The sequence below is a fragment of the Rhincodon typus genome, chromosome 39, assembly GCF_021869965.1.
Source record: "Rhincodon typus isolate 14 chromosome 39, sRhiTyp1.1, whole genome shotgun sequence".
NCBI classification, from domain to species: domain Eukaryota; kingdom Metazoa; phylum Chordata; class Chondrichthyes; order Orectolobiformes; family Rhincodontidae; genus Rhincodon; species Rhincodon typus.
In genome coordinates, this window is record NC_063370.1 from 6753914 (window position 1) to 6773622 (window position 19709).

The 19709-nt window shown below is 42.3% G+C and overlaps 1 protein-coding gene across 1 annotated transcript in view; it reads left to right on the forward strand.

The window, feature by feature from the left end:
* Window positions 1-1276: 1276 nt before the first annotated feature.
* LOC109923047 (meiosis initiator protein) overlaps window positions 1277-19709 on the forward strand; it is a 61436-nt gene continuing 43003 nt past the window's right edge. The window contains exons 1-3 of the mRNA XM_020523092.2: window positions 1277-1362; window positions 2781-2952; window positions 16248-16378. Coding sequence (XP_020378681.1) covers window positions 2929-2952; window positions 16248-16378 — 155 coding nt within the window. The 5' untranslated portion in view covers window positions 1277-1362; window positions 2781-2928. The remainder of the gene's footprint in view (window positions 1363-2780; window positions 2953-16247; window positions 16379-19709) is intronic.

Below are 19709 nucleotides of genomic sequence, written 5' to 3' on the forward strand. Positions count from 1 at the left end.
TCTGTTTGGGACTCTACTGGTTGGAATTTAGAAGAATGAGAGGTGATCTCATTGAAACATTTAGGGTTCTTAAGGGTCTTGACAGGGTAAATGCTGAGAGGATGTTTCCCCTAATGGGACAGTCTAGGACCAGAGTGCATAGTCTCAGAATTAAGGGGCACCAATTTAATACTGAGATGAGGAGGAACCTTTTCTCAGAGAGTTGAGAGTCTTTGGATCTCCTCGCCCCAGAGAACTGCGGTGGCAGAGATAGATCCTTGATCTGTCTGGAAAGCAAGTGTTAAGGAAAACAGCAGGAAAGTTGACATGAGGAATGTCAGATCAGCCATGATCCTATTGAATAACAGAACAGGCTCAAGGGGCCGAATGGTCTACTCCTGTTCCTATTTCTTATGATCTTAACATTTCCAGAAACCCTGACCATGGATCTCAAACTGACATGCAATCTATTGTTCAAAATTTAAAATCTCTGAATCTTAAACATGGAATGCATTCCAATTTTCTGACCTACTGGAATTCACCAAAAATATATTACAGAAAAAAACTGTTTCAAACGTTATTGGAATGATCGGATTTGGAGGGAGATTGTACGTAAGGAATCAGGGTGAGGTAAAATTCAATTCTCATTATAATGATGTGCATTTTAACTTGTTATAGTAGCAAGCATTGCAGCATCTAAATATCTGAGAACGTCTATTACGTCCAAATGCTGGGAATGTTTATAAATAAGTATTCAGATATAACGCTGTGCATTTTGTTAAAGTGGAGAAGCACTGCACTATCTAAATATCGAAAACGTCATACCCACCCAAATATAGGGAAATTTGTAAATATTCAGGTATAACGATGTGCGTTTGATTCTGTTAAATTTTCATAGGAATTCAGAGTAAGGTAAAATTGAATTCTCACTACAACTATATGTATCTTAACTTGTTAAAATGGCAAGCATTGCAGCTTCAATATCTGAGAACGCATCGGCCAAATGCAAAAAAAAATGCCTCCAAAGAAAGCGGGGTGTAAGAAAAATGAGATGGAGGAAGGCTAATGACCAAAATAAGAAATAAACATAATGATGAGAGGGAAAAGTTTTAAGAGGAAAGCGACTATACCCACCCTCCCTGAGCGCCGCCCACAGGCGGTCTGAATATGCTCCCTGCCGACAGAGCGCCTCGGCTGCCTCCTCCCCTCTGCCCTGCCCCTAGCAACGGGGCGTTAGCCAATCGCGGCCGGCGTTGCGGCGGCCAATTGGCCTCGGCCCCGCCTCCGCCAGCCGCCAGCACCTCCTCCTCCCGCCAAAGGGACTGTTCGAACGGCAACGGCCGAAGGTGGAGCGGGAACGGGAGGGGACACGTGACCCCGCAGGTGCGGGCAGGTGGTGGAGGGTGGGGGTGATGGAGGGGCAGGCACCACGTGACCTGCTCCAAAATGGGGCGTTGAGGTGGACAGGTGAGGCTCAAAAATGGCCAAGGGTAAACAGAAGCAAAAAAAGGACGTAAATTACTGTGACTCCTGGGGATCTCAAAAGCTTATGAAATGTGGGACCAGGCATGAAGGGTTGGTAAGGTGTGGGGAAGGCTGAGAGATGACCACACTTGTGTGTGGAGGCCATTTGGCCCATCCTACTTGTGCACTCCCCTTTGAGCGATCCATACACCCATCCTCCGCTGGGGCCTACATGACTGTATCTTCCCATCCATACAAGCGCTTATTTTTAAAAAGAAAACTAATTGATGGATGTAGCAACCATCGAATAAGAGGAGTTTGCAGTTGCCCCTTTGCAGGGGAAAGGGCAGGAAAGCGAATGAAGAGTGTTAGATCAGCCATGAGCCTGTCGAATGGTGGAATGAGCTGGAAGGGCTGAGCGGCCTACTCCTGTTCCTATTTCTTATGGTTACACTAAAAGAGCCCCCCCCGCCATGTTCACCTTTTGTTCACTAATGTGGTCTTATATTCTGGACTTTGCCACTGCCCACAGATGGGACGCCTACTTTGTGAAAATAGGAAGTGGAGCTTGTGCAACTTTTTCACACACAGGGTGGTGCATGTATGGAACAAGCTGCCAGAGGAAGTGGTAGGTGCAGGTATAGTTGCAACATTTAGAGTCACAGAGCTATATGGTACGGAAACAGAGCCTTCAGTCCAACTATTCCATGCTGACCATGTTTCCGAACTAAACTAGTCCCACTTGCCTGCATTTAGTCCATATCCCAACAACCTTTCCTATTCATGTACTTATCCAAATGTTGTAACTGTACCTGCATCCACCACTTTCTCTGGCAGTTCATTCCACACACAAACCACTCATTAAATTGGAGAAGGTTCAAAAGAGATTTACCAGGATGTTGCTAGATATGGAGGGTTTGAGTTATAAGGAGAGACTGGATAGACTGGGACTTTTTTCACTGGAGCATAAGAGGTTGAAGGGTGACCTTATAGAGGTTTACAAAATCATAAGGGGCATAGATAAGGTGAATAGCAAGGGTCTTTTCCCTAGTGTAGGGGAGTTTAAAACTAGAGGGCATATTTTTAAGGTGATAGGAGAAAGTTTTAAAAAGAACATGAGGAACAACATTTATAAAAGACATTTGGATAGGTACATGGAAAGGAATGGTTTAGAGGGATATGGGCCAAATGCAAGCAAATGGAATAGTTGAGTTTAGTAAACCTGTTTGACCTGGACGAGTTGGGCTGAAGGGCTTCTACGGCATGCCTCTGAAGAAATGTGCCACTGTAAAGACGGGATGTTCTTTCTTTATAATCTCTCCCTGTCTACTTTTAAGGCTTCCCTTCGGTTACCCTGTGGAGGGGATGCAGAAGAAGTGAACATTTGCGAGGTCAATCACAGGTTTCTTTTGACCAAGAGACGTCGCCATTGGCAGACAGCTGCCAGGGAAAGAAAAATCGTGGCTCCATCCCCGTGGGCTAGAGATGTCGTCACGATCAGAACGTGAGGTGACTGGCCTTCTTTCTCTTTGACCGGCACACTGAGCAAATTTTAAACATTTTCAAAATGAGGGCAACTTGGTTGCCCATGCTATTTTTCTTTATGAGGGGTCATTGACTGGAAGAATCTGGAACTTCCTGTGAGAACCCAGGTTCTGGAATTTACACAGATAAACAATCCAAAAAATCAGCTGGAGAGATGTGTAAGTTTCGCTACAACTGTGCAGAGCCTTAGCTCAATCCCATTTTATGTAACTGTGTTCATTCATGGACATCTCGGTTCAGCCAGGATATTGCGGAACTTGAGTAGAATGTGGTCCAGATTCAGCACAGTGATACTGGGGCTTGAAGGTTTAAATTATGAGGAAAAGTTACCTGATGAAAGGGATAGTCATCATGACGCAGAAGGTGGCCATTTGGCCCGTTGTGTTCATGCCAGCTCTTTATAGAGCAACTCAATCAGTGCTATTCCTCCTCTGAATCCCCATTGCACGGTAAATGATAACCCTCAAGCACTCACTCAGCCGACAGATTGCAGGTCATTGTTAAGTATTGTGTAAAAATGTACTCGCTTGAGGGGCTTTTGTGGTGCAGTGGCAGTGTCCCTAGTTCTCGATCAGAAGGTCCGGGTTCATGTCCCACCTGCACCAGAGGCATGTCAAACATGCCTGAATGGCTTGATTGAAAGTATCTGAAAGTGTTGGAAATAGGGCTCTTGTGACGCAGTGATAGTATCCTTAGCTCTGTGTCAGGAGGCCTGGGTTCAAGGATCACCTGGTGCAGAGGTGCATCTCTGAACAAGTTGGTCATAAAATATCTAAAAATGTGCTTTCATATATCATACCACTACCACCCTTTCCATTCTTCCCAAATTACGTAGACTGGAACAGTGGTATGTCCTTACCTCTGAGCCAGAAGGCCCAGGTTCAGGTTCCACCTGCTCCAGGGGGTGTGTAGTGACGTCTCTGAACAGGTATATTAAAAAAAAATCTAAACTGCATAGACTTGGTTTGTTATTTTACTGAGCTACGTTCCTACCACCAAATCACTGTGTTTTTATTAAACTACTAACTGCCACCAATAAAATACCTGTGTAGCTAATTAGATATTTACTAGCACAGCCCATTGTGGGCAATGGGTAGGGAGAGCAGCAGGATGTAAATCAAAATGGAGTTGGAGGGGAACAAAACACTATTCCCCGCGGTGCGCACCTCTCTCTAAAGAAATTGAGAGCATTGATGGACATTGCATGCTTTCTCTCCAAGGACACACGGGCATGAACATAACAAGAGAAGAGGGGCAGACTGTTGGCAGATATGACACCCTCAACAGCCCATTCCCTAGTTTATAGTCAGCCTGGCCACTTGGTTTGTTTTCTGTTGAGTAGGGATGATTAAGGGTGATCTGTTTGATTAAGCAAACTATTAAGGTCAATGAAAAGCAAGGGGAATCCAGAATTTGGTGGAGAGTTTGGAAGGGAGTTAGTTTTCAATTCAGGGCTGGGCCGCTTAAGTATGAATTGAGGTAGCACCATTTTTTGCAGTGAGCCGAGTGCAAACTTTTTCTAAATTCATTCGTGAGATGTAGGTGTCACGAGTTGTGCCAGAATTCATTGCTCATCCCTAATTGCCCAGTTATGAGTAAACTACATTGCTGTGGGTCTAGAGTCACATATAGGTCAGACCTGGTAAGGAGGCAGTTTCCTTCCCTAAGGGACATTATTGAACCAGAAGTGCTTTTCCCAACAATCGATAATGGTTTCATTTCTTAATTCAGATTTTTATTGAAATCAAGTTCCACCATCTGCCATGTTGGGATCCCAAGTCCCCAGAACATTACCTGGGTGTCTGGATTAATTAGCAGTCCAGCGATAATACCACGAGGTCATTGCCTCCCCAAACGTGAAAGGATCTTTCCCCAAAAATGCTCCAAATGTTGAGACAGTTGGCAGAAATTGCCTTTTTTTTTGTGTTAGATAAGGATGGCAAGCTATATGATAGCAAGGCAGGTGGATGGAGCTCAGGTACAGATTGAATTAATTGCATCGAATGGCGAAGCAGATGCAAGAAGGAAATGGCAAAGCCTTGTTCTCATAGATCTGAAACAATTCAAGTAAACTTATCGTCCTCCTCGGGGAATCTGGGTGTGCTCATTTTACAACAGAGGGAAAGAATGAACTGTTTTAGTGGTGTTGATTGGAGGATAAATGTTGGTTAGGACAAATTTATTTTTAATGTAGTACTTTCACTTGTAATTGTTGCCTGGTGATTTTTTTCCTCTCCTTAAGGTGTTTATTCCTCAGTGGGGTATGATGCAGAGATACTATCTTGGTCCAAAGATTTTTCAACTATATGGAGCCTTACATCCCAGGAGTCTGTACATGATATTATGGACCAGACCAAACTCTGTTAAAATATTCAGAAGATAGTCTAGACCCCAACGTTTTCTTATTTTAAAGGTAAATGTAAGGTATTGTGTTCCAGATGCAATTCGATAGGTCAAACTACCAGATTTAAAGCAAAGCACACTTTATTCATCCACTGTAGTTAAAATGCAACAAAAGAAAGAAGGAATTGGAATAACAGCTCTATTGGAAAACTTAACAGAATAGTAGATTCAGTAACCAATACTAATTAACTGTTCCAATATAGTAACATCCCATAAACATACAGTTGGCAAAAATGCAAATTCAAAAAACAGATTGTCTCACATGCAACTCCTGTAGCAGGCAGAGAGACCCCAGCACTTGGCTGTAACCGAGTGAGAAACAGAAAATAGCTTCCACCTCTTCAAGACCCCAAAGCAACATGCTGAAAGCTAAACTAAACATCTTGATTCTTTGGGGGTTTGACCACATCCATCCAGGCTGCTTCTATTGTTCCACCTTAGAAAAAAATCCCCAAGGCCTCACAAACTGTTTATTCTAGAGGTTCTGGTAGATTGCTTGTTACCTCTGCCTTAAAACCTTTCTTCAAAAAAAAGACTGGACAAAAATCACCTCTTAAAGCCACAGCATCGTTAAAATGAGCACTTTTCCACAGGGAATCACTGGACATTAAGAAGAAGCAGAAGTACTGACTAATTATTCTTTATCCTAAAGTGCTAAAAACAATAGGAACAAATGCCCACATAGAGCTATCCAGGGCCGTTCTTTTTCACTATAGAGTCATAGAGCTTTACAGTATGCAAAGAGACTCTTCGCCCCTTCATGTCTGTGCCAGTCATCAAGCATCTATCTATTCTAATACATAGCACTGTGCGCTCAAGTGCTCATCTAAATACTTCTTAAGTGAAGTATATAGCCTTATGAAATTTCTTTTTCTCTGGTGGTTATTGGGATGTGGGTGTTGCAGACTAGGCCAGCATTTGTTGATGATCTTTAAGAAGATACTGGTGAGCTAATCTGTCTTATAGTCATACAGCACGGAAACAGACCCTTCGGTCCAAACAATCCACTCCGACCGTGTTCCCAAACCAAATTAGTTCCACCTGCTTCCTTCTTTAACTGAGCTGATGAATTTCATGTTGTACAGACAAAACTGTAGCGCTGATAGGTGCAAAAACTGCTTTGCAGCTCCAGTAATGGCAGAAAGAGAAATGATGGATTTAACAGTAGAATCTGCAGCATAGATGGAGGATACCATTCAGCCCATCACTGTGGTGCTGGCTGTAATTAGAGCTATCCAGTTAGTCCCACTCCCCATTGCCTTTTCCCCTGTAACCCTGCAAATTTTTCCTTCCAAATTGGTGGCAATAGATTTCGCTTTGATGCTGGGTCAGTGCTGCAGTTTCAATGTCATTGTGAAATTGTTAATCTTGCCGATCAACCCTGAAATTTGCAGTATAAATCCAACTTGATTAGATACAATAACTTTTCCAGCTTGATTGAATGCAGAGGGTTGAAGCAATGAAGCTTGCATTGCACAATCTGAGCTTCTGAAATTCACTCAGTGTGCTTTGGTGGAAAATGTTACAAACATAAGAAATAGGAGCTGGAGGAGGTCGTTCAGCCTCTTGGAGCTTGTTTGACTGTTCAATAAGATCATACTGATTTTCTACTTTGATTCCAGCATCTTGTACTATCCCTTTGATTCCCTGACTGTCTAAATAGCTGTCAATCTCTAACTAGAGTGTTTACGATGAGTGAGGATCCACAGCTTTCTGAGGTTGAAAATTCTAAATTAATTCTTACAAGAGAGTGACACTCTCTTCAAAACACGGCAGAACTAAGTTCTCCACTTCAGCTTGGTTAAGTTCAACTTCAGTTGACAACTGTTGGCAGTTGGTGATGACCCCAGCCAAATACTGTTGCACCAATTTTTCTCTCGCAACTCTTCTCCTGTGCAACAATTTGCAAAGAGAGAAATTTCAGTAACTTCCTTTCCTTTCGAGATAAAATGTCTTGACAATTTCCTCCCCCCCCCGCCCTCGACCTTTCACCATGACCACCGCCACAAGTAGAGCACATAATCTGAAGCACTAAGGCTTTGGGTGGCATAACCCATGAGAGTTCGAACAATTAACAATCACAGAATTGAATTGAATTAGCTTTATTGTCACATGTACTCAAATGAGTTCAGTGAAAAGTTTGCAAATCTCCACTTAGCGTGCCATCTTAGGTACAAGGTAGTTAGGTACAGATTCTTCAGTAAAATACTCAGGAAAAAAAATTAGAAAAATAAAGAAGTAAAAAGTCCAGCATTCCAGATTGTAGGAATAAATTAGAAAATAGAGAAATTAAAAGTTCAGAACAACAGAATTGAAGGAGACTCTTGGCCTGGGTTGGTTCCCTATGGGTGGGATCTGCCCAGGAGGGAAGCAAGTGATCTTTCCGGAGGTGGCTGGTTACTGACAGAGGCTAGTAGCCAGTTTCGTCCGAAGCCAAGATGTATGACCAGTTCTGAGGAAGGGTCACCGGACCCAAAATGTTAACTCTGATTTTTTCTTCAAAGATGCTGCCAGACCTGCTGAGCTTCTCCAGCAACTTCTGTTTTTATTATGTATGACCAGTTGCCTGTTTGTAGACTGATTCTTAATTGCCTGTCTCAGGGTAGATCCACTTGGAAAGTGCCCTGACAACTAGTGAGTTCATGACCCGCAAATGGCAGGGGGCATTTTAGAGAGCATAAGATTCTACCCTGCAAAAGCAACTTAGCCAGCCCTCTTCCTGAAAACCTAAATTATTTTTATCTTCCAGTCTTTAGGCTATTTCTTTTTGAAAGCCATGATTGAATCTGTCCCCGCCACCCTTTCAGGCACTGCCTTTCCGTACCCTTATGACTAACTATATGCTCTGCAATCATGAACTATCCTGTTCCTAATGTTTGTGGAAATGATTTGTGTTACTCATATGTGTTACTTATGTCATGCCAGATCTATCACCTTGACTATACTAAGTAATGTCAAAACATCATGCAGCCAGATGGGATATTTTGCATGTAACCCTAAATGCTGAGCTGCTCATTTTTCACATTCTGACCAGCTCAAATTGTTTCATTTCTCTGAAGCTTTTGTTTTATTCTTTCACGGGATATGAGTAACCCTGATGAGGCTGGGATTTATTGGCCATCCCTATTTGCTCTTGAAGTAATTGTCTAGCTTGGTCTTTTCAGAAGGTTGTTAAGAGTAAACCACATTGCTTTGAGTCTGAAGTAACACCAGATAAGGACATGAGTGAATCAGGCGTTTTTTTCACAGTAATCCATATTACGATCATTTCATGCTCATGATTGCTGAGACTAGCTTTCACTTGTAGGTTTTATGAATTGAATTCAAGTTCCACCAGCTGGTACGTCAAGATTTGAAACCATTTCCCCAGATATTAGCCTGAGTTTACCACTGCACCGTGATCCCCTCATTTATTAATCATTGGCCTACCTATAACAAACTGTAATGGGACTTTGAACAGCAGGTGGCAACAGTGAGGGAGTTTCCTTGGCCCTGCCGTGGTGCTGTTGCAGTGTCGATGGGAAGAAAAAAGTGGCTATTGCTTCGGTCCACTTGAAGTCTCAAGCTGAATGAGAGGAATATGGAGAATTGCTCCTATTTGAAACACGAACTTTGAGGTGGACAATTTCCCGGAAATAGAACAAACATTGAATGAAGGCAAAGCTGACAGGGCCAATTTGCCTGTGTTGACCAAGTTTCTCAAACTGAACTAGTCCCACTTGCTTGTGTGTGGCCCATATCCCTCTAAACCTTTCCTATCCATGTACCTGTCCAAATGTCTTTTAAATGTTTTAACTGTACCCACATCCACCACTTCCTCTGGCAGTTCATTCCACACTCGAACATCCTCTGTGTGAAAAAGTTGCCTGTCAGACGCCTCGTGAAGCGTATAACTAGGGCTTTAAACTAAATAGTGGCCTGGTGCGTTCAGTTGCATGGAAAATTATGAAAAAATAAGTTAAAGGAGGGAAGGGTGGAGGCTGGTACAATTACAGCATTTAAAAGGCACCTGGATGCGTATATGAATAGGAAGGATTTAGAGGGCTATGGGCCAAATGCTGGCAAATGGGACTAGACTAATTTAGGATATCTGGTTGGCATAGACGAGTTGGACCAAAGGGTCTGTTTCCATGCTGTACATCTCTATCAATCTGTGGCTCTGTAGACATTAGTAAAGATTCCAGAACAAGTAATAGGGTAGAGAGTATGGAAAGCATCAGGAATCTAACTTAGGCACAGCCACATGGACAAGTTGGACTGAAAGATCTATCTCCATGCTGTCTGACTCTGACTGTCAGATTTCCTTCCCCACCGGCCATTTGTGAACCAGATGGGTTTTTAAGGTCTGTTTCTATTATGTGCAAGGGTATTCCTCCGGAGTTGCAATGAGGCGCATGATGAATGGAAACTCTAACCTGCAGAGTCATCAAGTGACTGTACTCAGGTGGCCAGACACATGTTGTTAAACCAGCAGTTGGAGAGCAGCCTCAGAAAACGATTCACAGGTTGAGTTGCACAAGGACAGAAGGCTGGTGGATGGTAGGGAGGCAAGCAAGTCACTCAGTGTCATTGCAGAACCAACCCAAAATGTCTGTGCTTCATGGCTGGACTGACATGCCATTGGATAGCAATCCTAAGGGGGCCTGCGTGTTGTGAATCCAGGGTTTGCATCCCAAATGGGGAGACCTGCTACTATCGTGGAAAATGGCGTGGGGAGGACTTGCTAGGAGTTGGAAACTTAAGCAGTAAGTGCTGCCGATCATACGACTCCTGGAGACTTGATCAACCTAAGGGTCAACGTGGGTGATCCACTACAGAGCCTGAATCACTTGGAAGGTACTGGTACAGGTAAGAGGTTGCAAAGGCTTCTCGGACAACCAGATCAGTGATGCAAAGAGAGAGAATGCTGCCTGGTAATGTGGACTGGAACGTGCTTGCCAATATGGCGCAGTTGAACCTGCTCACACCTGAACTGCTTTGCAACACAGTCGCACAGTCCATATGGAGTTTGCATATTCTCCCCGAGTCTGCATCGGTTTTCACCAGGTGCTCTGGTTTCCTCCCATAGTCCAAAGATGTGCAGGTTAGGTGGATGAGCCATGCTAAATTGCCCATAGTGTCCAGGGATGTGCAGACTAGGTGGAAATACAGGGATAAGGTAGGGGTGTGGGTCTAGGTGGAATGCTCTTCGGAGATCAATGGGCTGAATGGCCTGCTCCCGCACTGTAAGGATTCTGTGCGTTCTCCGTTGAGTCACTGGTTCAGCGGGTTTCAAGGACGGAAGTGTGTAACCCAACCTCCAGCCGCAAATGATGATGTGAGGATAAGTCAAGTGTTCCCTCGCTGGAAAAAAGAATGTCTTTAGCAGAAGGAGAGCTGATGGGAAGACGAATATTGATCCTTTATTCATCATCGCAAAAACAGAATAGTGATTATCATGTTGCTGTATGTGGGATCTTGCTGTGTACAAATTTGTTGTCAAGTTCTGATATTTCAAGGTTACTTAATTGCTTGTAAAGGATAAGGTGAATTGCAAGTTTCTTTCCCTAGGGTGGGATATCTCAAGGCTAGGAGGCACATTTTTAAGTTGAGAGGAGAAAGATCTAACAACGACATCAGCCAATTTTTTAACACAAAGAGTGGTTCGCACATGGAATGAACTTCCAAAGGAATTGGTGGATGCAGGTATAGTTACAACATTTAAAAGACATTTTGATAAGCACATGAGCGAGAAATGTTGGGAGGGATACGGGCCAAGCGCAGGCAGGTGGGACTAGTTTAGTTTGGGATTATGGTCAGCATGGACTGGTTGGTCCAAAGGTACTGTTTCTGTGCTAAATGACTCTGACTCTATAAATGTTCAGGAAGACCCTGAAAGGTTCCTGAAAAGTGCTCTATAAATGCATTTTTTTTTTAATTGTGGGGTTTGAGGGGCTGTATGTTCTACCACTATGCCTAAAACAAGACAGCTGACTCCAAATTAATATAAATCATATATAGTGATCTGATTAAATGAAATGAGTGCGGTAAAATTTGTGTTATGCAGCATGCACCAAGAGAAAGTGGTGCCAGCAAGTAAAAAAATGGTGGTTAACAGGGCCTTACTACAACAGCAATGGGATAAATGGAAAAGTTTGAGCCTTGACTTATGTTGTGATACTTTTGAGAAACTCAGAAAGGGAAAGCTGATTGTTGTAGACAACTAAGATACCCTATCTCAAACTTAGTAGAAAAAATCAGTATCTGTATCGTAATTGATAGGAGGGAAAGGGATGTGTGACGGGGAAACAAATTCTGCTCCACACTTGCCATGTTGAGTTTGTCCTGTGCAATATTGTTGCATTTTGCAAACAGCACAACTACACACCCTGTTTGCTAAAGCAGGGAAAAGAAACATAAATCATGAAAACGTGCGTAAATAGTTTTAAGTAGGGAAAAGCAACCTCATCAAAAGTCAAAAAATTTAATGTGTATATTGATTGATTTATTGTTGTCACATATACCAAGATACAGTGAAAAGTGTGTTTTGTGAGTTATACAGGCAGATCACACCATACAAAGTGCATCAGGGTAGCAGAACAGAGTGCAGAATGCAGTGTTACAGCCACAGGGAAGGTGCAGAGAGAGAGAGAGAACAGAATTAGCATTTGAGAGGTCCACTCAAAAGTCTGATAACAGCAGGGAAGAAGCTGTTCTTGAATCTCTTCATAGGTGTATTCAAACTTTTATATCTTCTGCCCAACGGGAATGGGTAAAGGAGAGTATATACAGGGTGGGAGGGCTCTTTGATTATGTTTGTTGCCTTCCGGAGGCACCGGGAAGTATAGATGGAGTTAATGGATGGAAGGCTGGTTTGCATGATGGACTGGGCTGTGTTCACAACTCGCTGTAGTTTCTTGCAGCCTCAGTATATGACTTCATTTACAAATATGTGTCATTGAGGGAATACTGGTGATTCCAGTCGACAGAGCATTCCAGTTTCTGTGTTGATTGTAATGTGAGATAAGGTGCAGAAGCTTAGAAGTAATCATTTTTTGTGTGTTTCCAGGATCTTTAGTCTTAAAGAGAGAACAAATAATGGCCTCCTTAATTGAAGTGAAACATGAAGTGGAAGTAAACAGTCACTTATTCCTCCCTGCATCCTCATCATTTTGAAATCCAACATCTGCTGTGTTCTGCTTATCTATTGAGGCTTGAAGTCTGCAATGAAATCAGAAAACACTGGAAAAAGATCAGCAAGTCTGCCTGCATCTCTGGAGATGCAACAGGTTTTAATCAGATACAGAGGCAGAGAAAGCAGAAAGATGGGGGTAGAACAAAATGGAAATTATGGTGCAAGGCAAAAAGAGAGAGTTCTTGAGGCAAACAAAGAAATGAAAGGTGGGTTTAATAGCAGTCTAAACGGGGAAAAATGCAGAATCATCACTGACACTGAAAACCAAAAGCAATAAATTAAAAGAAGGGCAGAGGTTATCATCTGAAATTGTTGAATTCAATGTTAGGCCTTGAGAGATTAGAAGGTGTCTAATGGAGAGACGAGATGCTATTCTTCAAGCTCCTTTTGAGCTTCACTGGACAACTGTAGGTTGCTAAGGACAGAGAGGTCAGAGTGGAAAAGAGACGGAGAATTAAAATGACATAAAGTCATACAGCATGGAAACAGACCCTTCAGTCCAACCAGTCCGTGCCGACCATGTTCCCAAACGAAATTAGTCTCATTTGCCTGTGTTTGGCCCATATCCCTTTAAACTTTTCGTATTCATGTACTTATCCAAATGTCTTTAAATGTTGTAACTCTACCTGTATCCACCACTACTTCTAGCAGTTCATTTCACACACAAACCACTTCCTGTGTACAAAAAGTTGCCCCTCATGTTCTTTTTAAACCTTGCTGTTCTCGCTTTAAAAATTATGCCTCCTAGTTTTGAACTCACCCACCCTGACATGTGACCAGAGGAGTATGGGGTCATGCTTGCAGCCTGATCTGAGGTGTTCCACAGACTGTATTTTAACTGTCCCGTATAAAGACACCACTTGATGAACAGTGAACGCAGTACACTGAAGTGAAATAAATGAGTGTAAATTGCTGCTTCGCATGGGAGATGTGTCATAGCACTGACTTCCAGAACTGATAAGTTCACAAACAGAATTAGTGCAAGACAGCTCCCCAGTGATGGAGCAGAGAGGTGGAATATGAGAATTGAGCATGCTGGGTTGCTATTGAATGTGTACTTTGTGATTTGATGTTTACTAAAACTGCATTGTGCTAATGCAGAAATGACGGTAAAAGTGTGAACTTCCTTCCAAGATTGCAAACCTGTAGAATCCTTCCACCCCATCTTTTCCACCACTATCTTTAGTTTTCTTTTAAATCTTGGGTATTATTGAACCACTTGTTTCTCAGTTTTGCTTCTTGTACAATGAGATTTGCTTTCCTCTGGTAGCTTACAGGTCAACATCTTGATAAAGACCAAAAACAAAGTTGCTGGAAAAGCTCAGCAGGTCTGGCAGCATCTGTGAAGGAGAAAACGGAGTTAACGTTTCGGGTCTGGTGACCCTTCCTCAGAACTTGTCAGAACAAGTTCCTCAGAAGAACTTCCTCAGAACAAAGTCTTGATAAAGTTCTTTGTGGAATTTTCACATATCCTTAAACTATTTCTTTATCTGTAGGGGTAACAGTGGAAAGTAACCCTCTTCTGGTACAGTTCTTCAGCTTTTGCTTTGTCTTCCCTTCCATGGGAACTCTGTCCCTAACAGCACCGGGGATGTACTTACATCTCATGGAATACAGCGGTTCAAGAAGGCAGCTCATCACTGAAATTAACTCCACAGAGGTTGGTATCTCATCACCCTTTATTTACACCTGGAGAGTCCTTGACACTGATCCAGTTCCGTCAGAGCCAGCTCTCAGAGTGAACACAACCCCTGACACTCCTGTTTATATCTGTCAGCCAGGGCTCCCTGATTGGACCAGGTTAATAGCCCCAATCAGGGAACTCAGATTCTGTGAGGTCCACCTGGCTGACCGCATTCCAATCACTACAGACACCTCCTTCTCAAGGGCAATTAAGGATAGCACAAACGCTGGCCTAGCCTGTGAACAGATTTTTTTTAAAAAGCTTGATTTGCTGATGGTATCATAGAATCATGCAAGTCAGAAGGAGTCCATTCAGCCTATCGTGCCTGTGTTAACTCAACGGAGACATTATCCAATTAATTCCTTCCCACTGTTCCTCCCAAGAGACTTGCAAATATTTCCTTTTCCTTTTGGTATGCTTGCCTTTATTGGTCAGTGCATTGAGTGTAGGAGTTGGGAGGTCATGTTGAGGCTGTACAGGACATTGGTTAGGCCACTTTTAGGATACATTCAGTTCTGGTCTCCCTGCTATAGGAAGGGTGGAGGGAAACTTGAAAAGGTGCAGAAAGATTTACAAGGACGTTGCCAGGGTTGGAGGGTTTGAGCTGTAGGGAGAGGCTGAATAGGCTTGGGCTATTTTCCTTGGAGCGTCGGCAGCTGAGGGGTGACTTTATAGAAGTTTATAAAATCTGAGAGGCATGGATAGATGAATAACCAAGGTCTTTTCCTGAGGGCATAGCTTTAAGGCAAATATTTCCTTTTCAAGTATACATCTTATTTCCTTTGAGATTTTACTGTTGAATCTGGCTTCAACCACCCTTTTAGGCAGCGCATTCCAGACAAATTATCCTTATCTTTCCCCTGGTTCATCTACCAAAATAATGTAGTCTTGTATCGAATGTCACATCAGGAAAAGAAAATGTAGTTTGTAAGCAAAGACAGATCATTTATTCTTTGTCTGACTTCCTAGTGGTTATTACCAAAATGGTACTAACTAGAGCATTGACTTACATACTGGGTTTACAATAATGGGAACAAGATATTGGACATAATTGGTGAATGAAACATTCAGAACCTTTTTCACTTTCTTTTTGACTTTGCAATTTTATTCGACTCCTTCACTATTGAAATTATGATTACGTGCTGACACGTAAACGGGAGGTGAATAGAGGGATTTAAACCATGCATGGGCAATAAGTAGAAGGTTTAAATAAGGATTGGAATCGGTGCAGGCTTGGTGGGCCGAAAGGCCTGTTCATGTGCTGTCTTGAATTGTTATAATTGCGATGGTATGGTACTTGCTTCAGTCTGGATGTTTTTTATGTAATCGTTGCCCGAATGTGACCTGACAGGCTATTGAGCATGGTGATATGGAGGTGGGGAGCACTGCAGTTGGAAAGGGCAGGAGACATCATCATTGAGCCCACTCTTGTCCTTGCCCAATATCTGAAAGCAATCACAACTTCCAGAAACAGATATAACAGAAGTGGGAACAATGAGACCATCTCAATTACATAGATTCCATAAATCATACAGCGCAGAAACACATCATTCAACCAGTCCATTCTGGTGCTTTTTATATATTCGAACTTTCTCCCATCCTTCCTTATCCCACTTCATTGACATAACCTTTTTTATAGCCTTTCTCATGTTTGTCCAATTTTTCTTAAAATGCATCTATGCTATCTTATTCAAATCAATGACTCCTTGTGACGACATGTTCTGCATTCCCTTTCAAAATTAACTAATTATATCCTGTACTTGAAGTCTTTCTGGTCATTGTGACTCACTGGTCATTCCAATACTTTTAACCATTAAGCCATTAGCTCTCCTTTAAAGGATTTGTAAGCACTGTGTTGTTTTCCAGGAATTTAACTTGTTTGTGTTCCTCCTCTTTGGCGGTCTTTGTTGCTGTTACTAATGATGGTTCTTAAGCACATGGTTAGTATTTTTATCTTTGCTTCCCTGATGAACTCTTTTATATTTTAACCAACTGCAGGATTGGGACTTTGAACAAAATATGGAGTTCCCAGCAAGAAGGAATTGCTTGGCTTTGAATTATAGAGATCTGCTGACCCCAGACAGCCAGAAAATTAAACTGTCACCTCTGCAGCATCGTCGAAAGCAAAGGTAAAATACTTGGGTCAGAATGTGGCAAAAAAAAAATGCATGAACGATACAAACCATAACAATATACGGAATTGACTAGCAATAGGGCAAAGAAGGAATAACCCATGAATTACAAGATGATTGGCATGTCTATGCCATCTGCTTCTCAAGAACTGCATCTCATCTCTAACTACCTCATGAGCATCATGAAGGTGCTGTATTTGTACATTAGTAGCCCATTAAATTTGCCATTGAAAATCAAGTCTAATTAGAGCTCTTGTGGTACAATGTTCCTGTCTCTGAGCCAAAAGGCCTGCGCCAAGTTCCACCTGCTTCAGAAGTGTATTCATAACTATATGACCATAAAATATAGGAGGAGAGTTAGGCCATTCAGCCCATTGAGTCTGCTCTGCCATTCAATCATGGCTGATATGTCTCTCAACCCATTCTCCTGCATTCTCCCTGTAGCCTTTGATTCCCTTATTAATCAGGAACCTATCTATCTGTGTCTTAAATATACTTAGTGACTTGTTCTCCACAGCCCACTGTGGCAACGAGGCAATAACACATCTGAACAGGTTAATTCAAAAATATCTAGAAAATGATGTCTAGAAATTGTAACAGAAGTGGGTTTTTAGTGATATTATAATTGTTAACGACTGCTAATTATTGCCTGTGGTCCAAAAGTGAAAGAGGTACGGATGATGTAGTGGTAATTTCTCTAGACAAGTAATCCAGAGCACCTGGTCAACGTCCTTGGAACATCGGTTTGGATCCCACCATGGCAGATGGTGACATTTGAATTCAATTAAAAAAATCTGGAACAATGTCTAATGGTGACTATGTTGATATGATTGCTACTGAAAACACCCATCTGCTTCACTAATGCCCTTTAGGGAAGGAAATCTAGTATCCTTACCCAGTCTGACCTTTTTGTGACTCCAGTAGTTGTTTCTTAACTGCTTTCTGTGCATTTTGTTCATTCACGGGATGAAGGCGTTTCTGGCTAAGCCAGCATTTATTGCCCACAGGGCAGTTAAAAGTCAACCACATTGCTGCAGATCTGGATCTCATGTAGGCCAGACCGGGTAAAGATGGCACTTTCCTTCCCTAAAGGGCTTTAGTGAACCAGCTGGGTTTAACCAACAATTGACAATGGATTCATGGTCATCATTAAAATCTTAATTTCAGATATTTTATTGAATTCACATTCCACCATGCTGGGATTCGAACTTGGGTCCCCAGAACATTCTGTGGGTCTCTGGATTAACAAGCCAATGAGGATTCCCTGATGGGCAATAAATGCTGGCGTAGCCAGCGATGCCCAGTAGCCATGAATAAGTAATAAAAACATGTAGGAGCAAATTACTGCAGATGCTAAAATCTGTACTGACAACAACATATGCTGGAGATCGTAGCTGGTCAGGCAGCATCCATGGAGAGAGAGAGCAAGCTAACGTTTCGGATCTAGATGACTCTTCCTCAGAACTGTTACGAAGAGTCCTCTAGACTTGAAACGTTGGTTTAAAAACATATAGTCTCATTCCTTCATGCAGTAAATTATAAACGATATTAAGCATAAATTTTAATTATATTAAATGAATTCTAATTTTATTGCTATCCTTTCTTTTTCAGTCCAGTCTTTCCTTCACTTTCTGTACATGATTTGACATTGGGAACACCACAATAATTCATCCACTTTCTCAGGTCGACCTCTGCTTTTTACTCAACTCTTCAGTCTCTTTGGTTAAAAACACATCCCTTTAGTAACCAAAGCCCTAAATGCCCTTTGTCCTCACCATACCATTAGCAGACTGCACTTTCAGAAACTCAAAACCTTTGAGATAGAAACAACAGAAAACTACCTAACTTGAGGGGATGCCATTGGATATCTTAATCTAGCAAAACCATGCCCAGTGCACAAACTGTAGAATGGTGCAGGTTTGTCAGTGTAATGTAAAGGCTTCCAAACTTTACTGTACAGGTCCTAGAAATACTGCAGTGGGAGCCCCTAGAGCGAGCTCAATTCTATTGCCTAGAAATTAATACAGGTCGTACTAAGAGATAAGAAATTGTGTGAATTATTCTTCTATTTTGTGGCAGGATCTACTGATATTAAAATAAGTGATTCATTACTTACATCACGACAGAGAGCCAAAAAACAGTCACATTGATCTATCTCGGATCATATCAACAACAGTAATTTACATTTTCCTTCCTTCTATATTTGTGTTTGTCTAGTAATAACCTTTCAGAAGCTGCTTCGGCTTTTCATGACAATATCACTATGTCAGTATCTGTAGTGGCAATGTTCCAGCAAACTGTACAAGTGCACAACAACACAGTCGTCTAGACTCCTCAATAAAGGTGCCACAAATTCTTTGTTATGTGAGAAATAAACATATGTCCCCAATGACACAGAAATATTTAATAGGGCTACACAGTGGGGGAAAAAATGTAACATCTGTCAGTATTTCTAGGGCATCTTTGTACATGTCAGCACTTTCAGCAGCTCTCTGGGCATTTCAGTTTTTGTAGAGGATCCCTACCTGTCGTGGTATTTGCAAGACTTCCATGCATGTGTCAGTATTTGTATGACATTCTTCTGTGTATCAGTATTTGCAGGAGCTCCCTGGGTGTGTCATTATTTGCAGGAACTGCCTGAATCTGTCAGTATTTGCAGGGTTCCCTGGGTGTGTTTAAATTTGTAGGGTATTCTCCACAACCCCAACCCCCATGTGTACTGTATTTGCAGGGGTTCCTGGTGTGTGTCAGTATTTGTAAGGCATCTTCCTATTTGCCAGTATTTGCAGGAGTTCCCTGCCTGAGTCAGAATTTGCAGGGCATCCTTCTGAGTATTAGCATTTACAGGAGCTCCATGGGTGAGTTAGTATTTTCAGGAGCTCCCTGGGTGTGTTAGCATTTGCAGGAGTTCCCTGAGCTGTCAGTATTAATAGGGCATCCCTGTATGTACTTGCTGGATGTTTCCTGAGATGTCAGTATTTTTAGGGCACCCCTGCATATATTTGCAAGAGTTCCCTGCATATGTCCATATTTGCAGGAGGCCCATGGTTCTGTCAATAGCTGCTGTGGGTCTCTGTACATATCAGTATTAGTAGGGGATTCCTGAGCATGTCAGCATTTTGTAGGAAGACCCTGGATGTGTAGGTATTTATAGGAGGTGCCTGGCTGTGTTAGTGTTTATTGGAGGTGCCTGGGTGTGTCAGTGTTAATAGGAGGTGCCTGGGTGTGTCAGTATTAGTAGGATGTGCCTAGGTGTGTCAGTGTTTGTAGGAGGTGCCTGAGTGTGTCAGTGATCATAGGAGGTGCCTGGGTGTGTCAGTGTTTATAA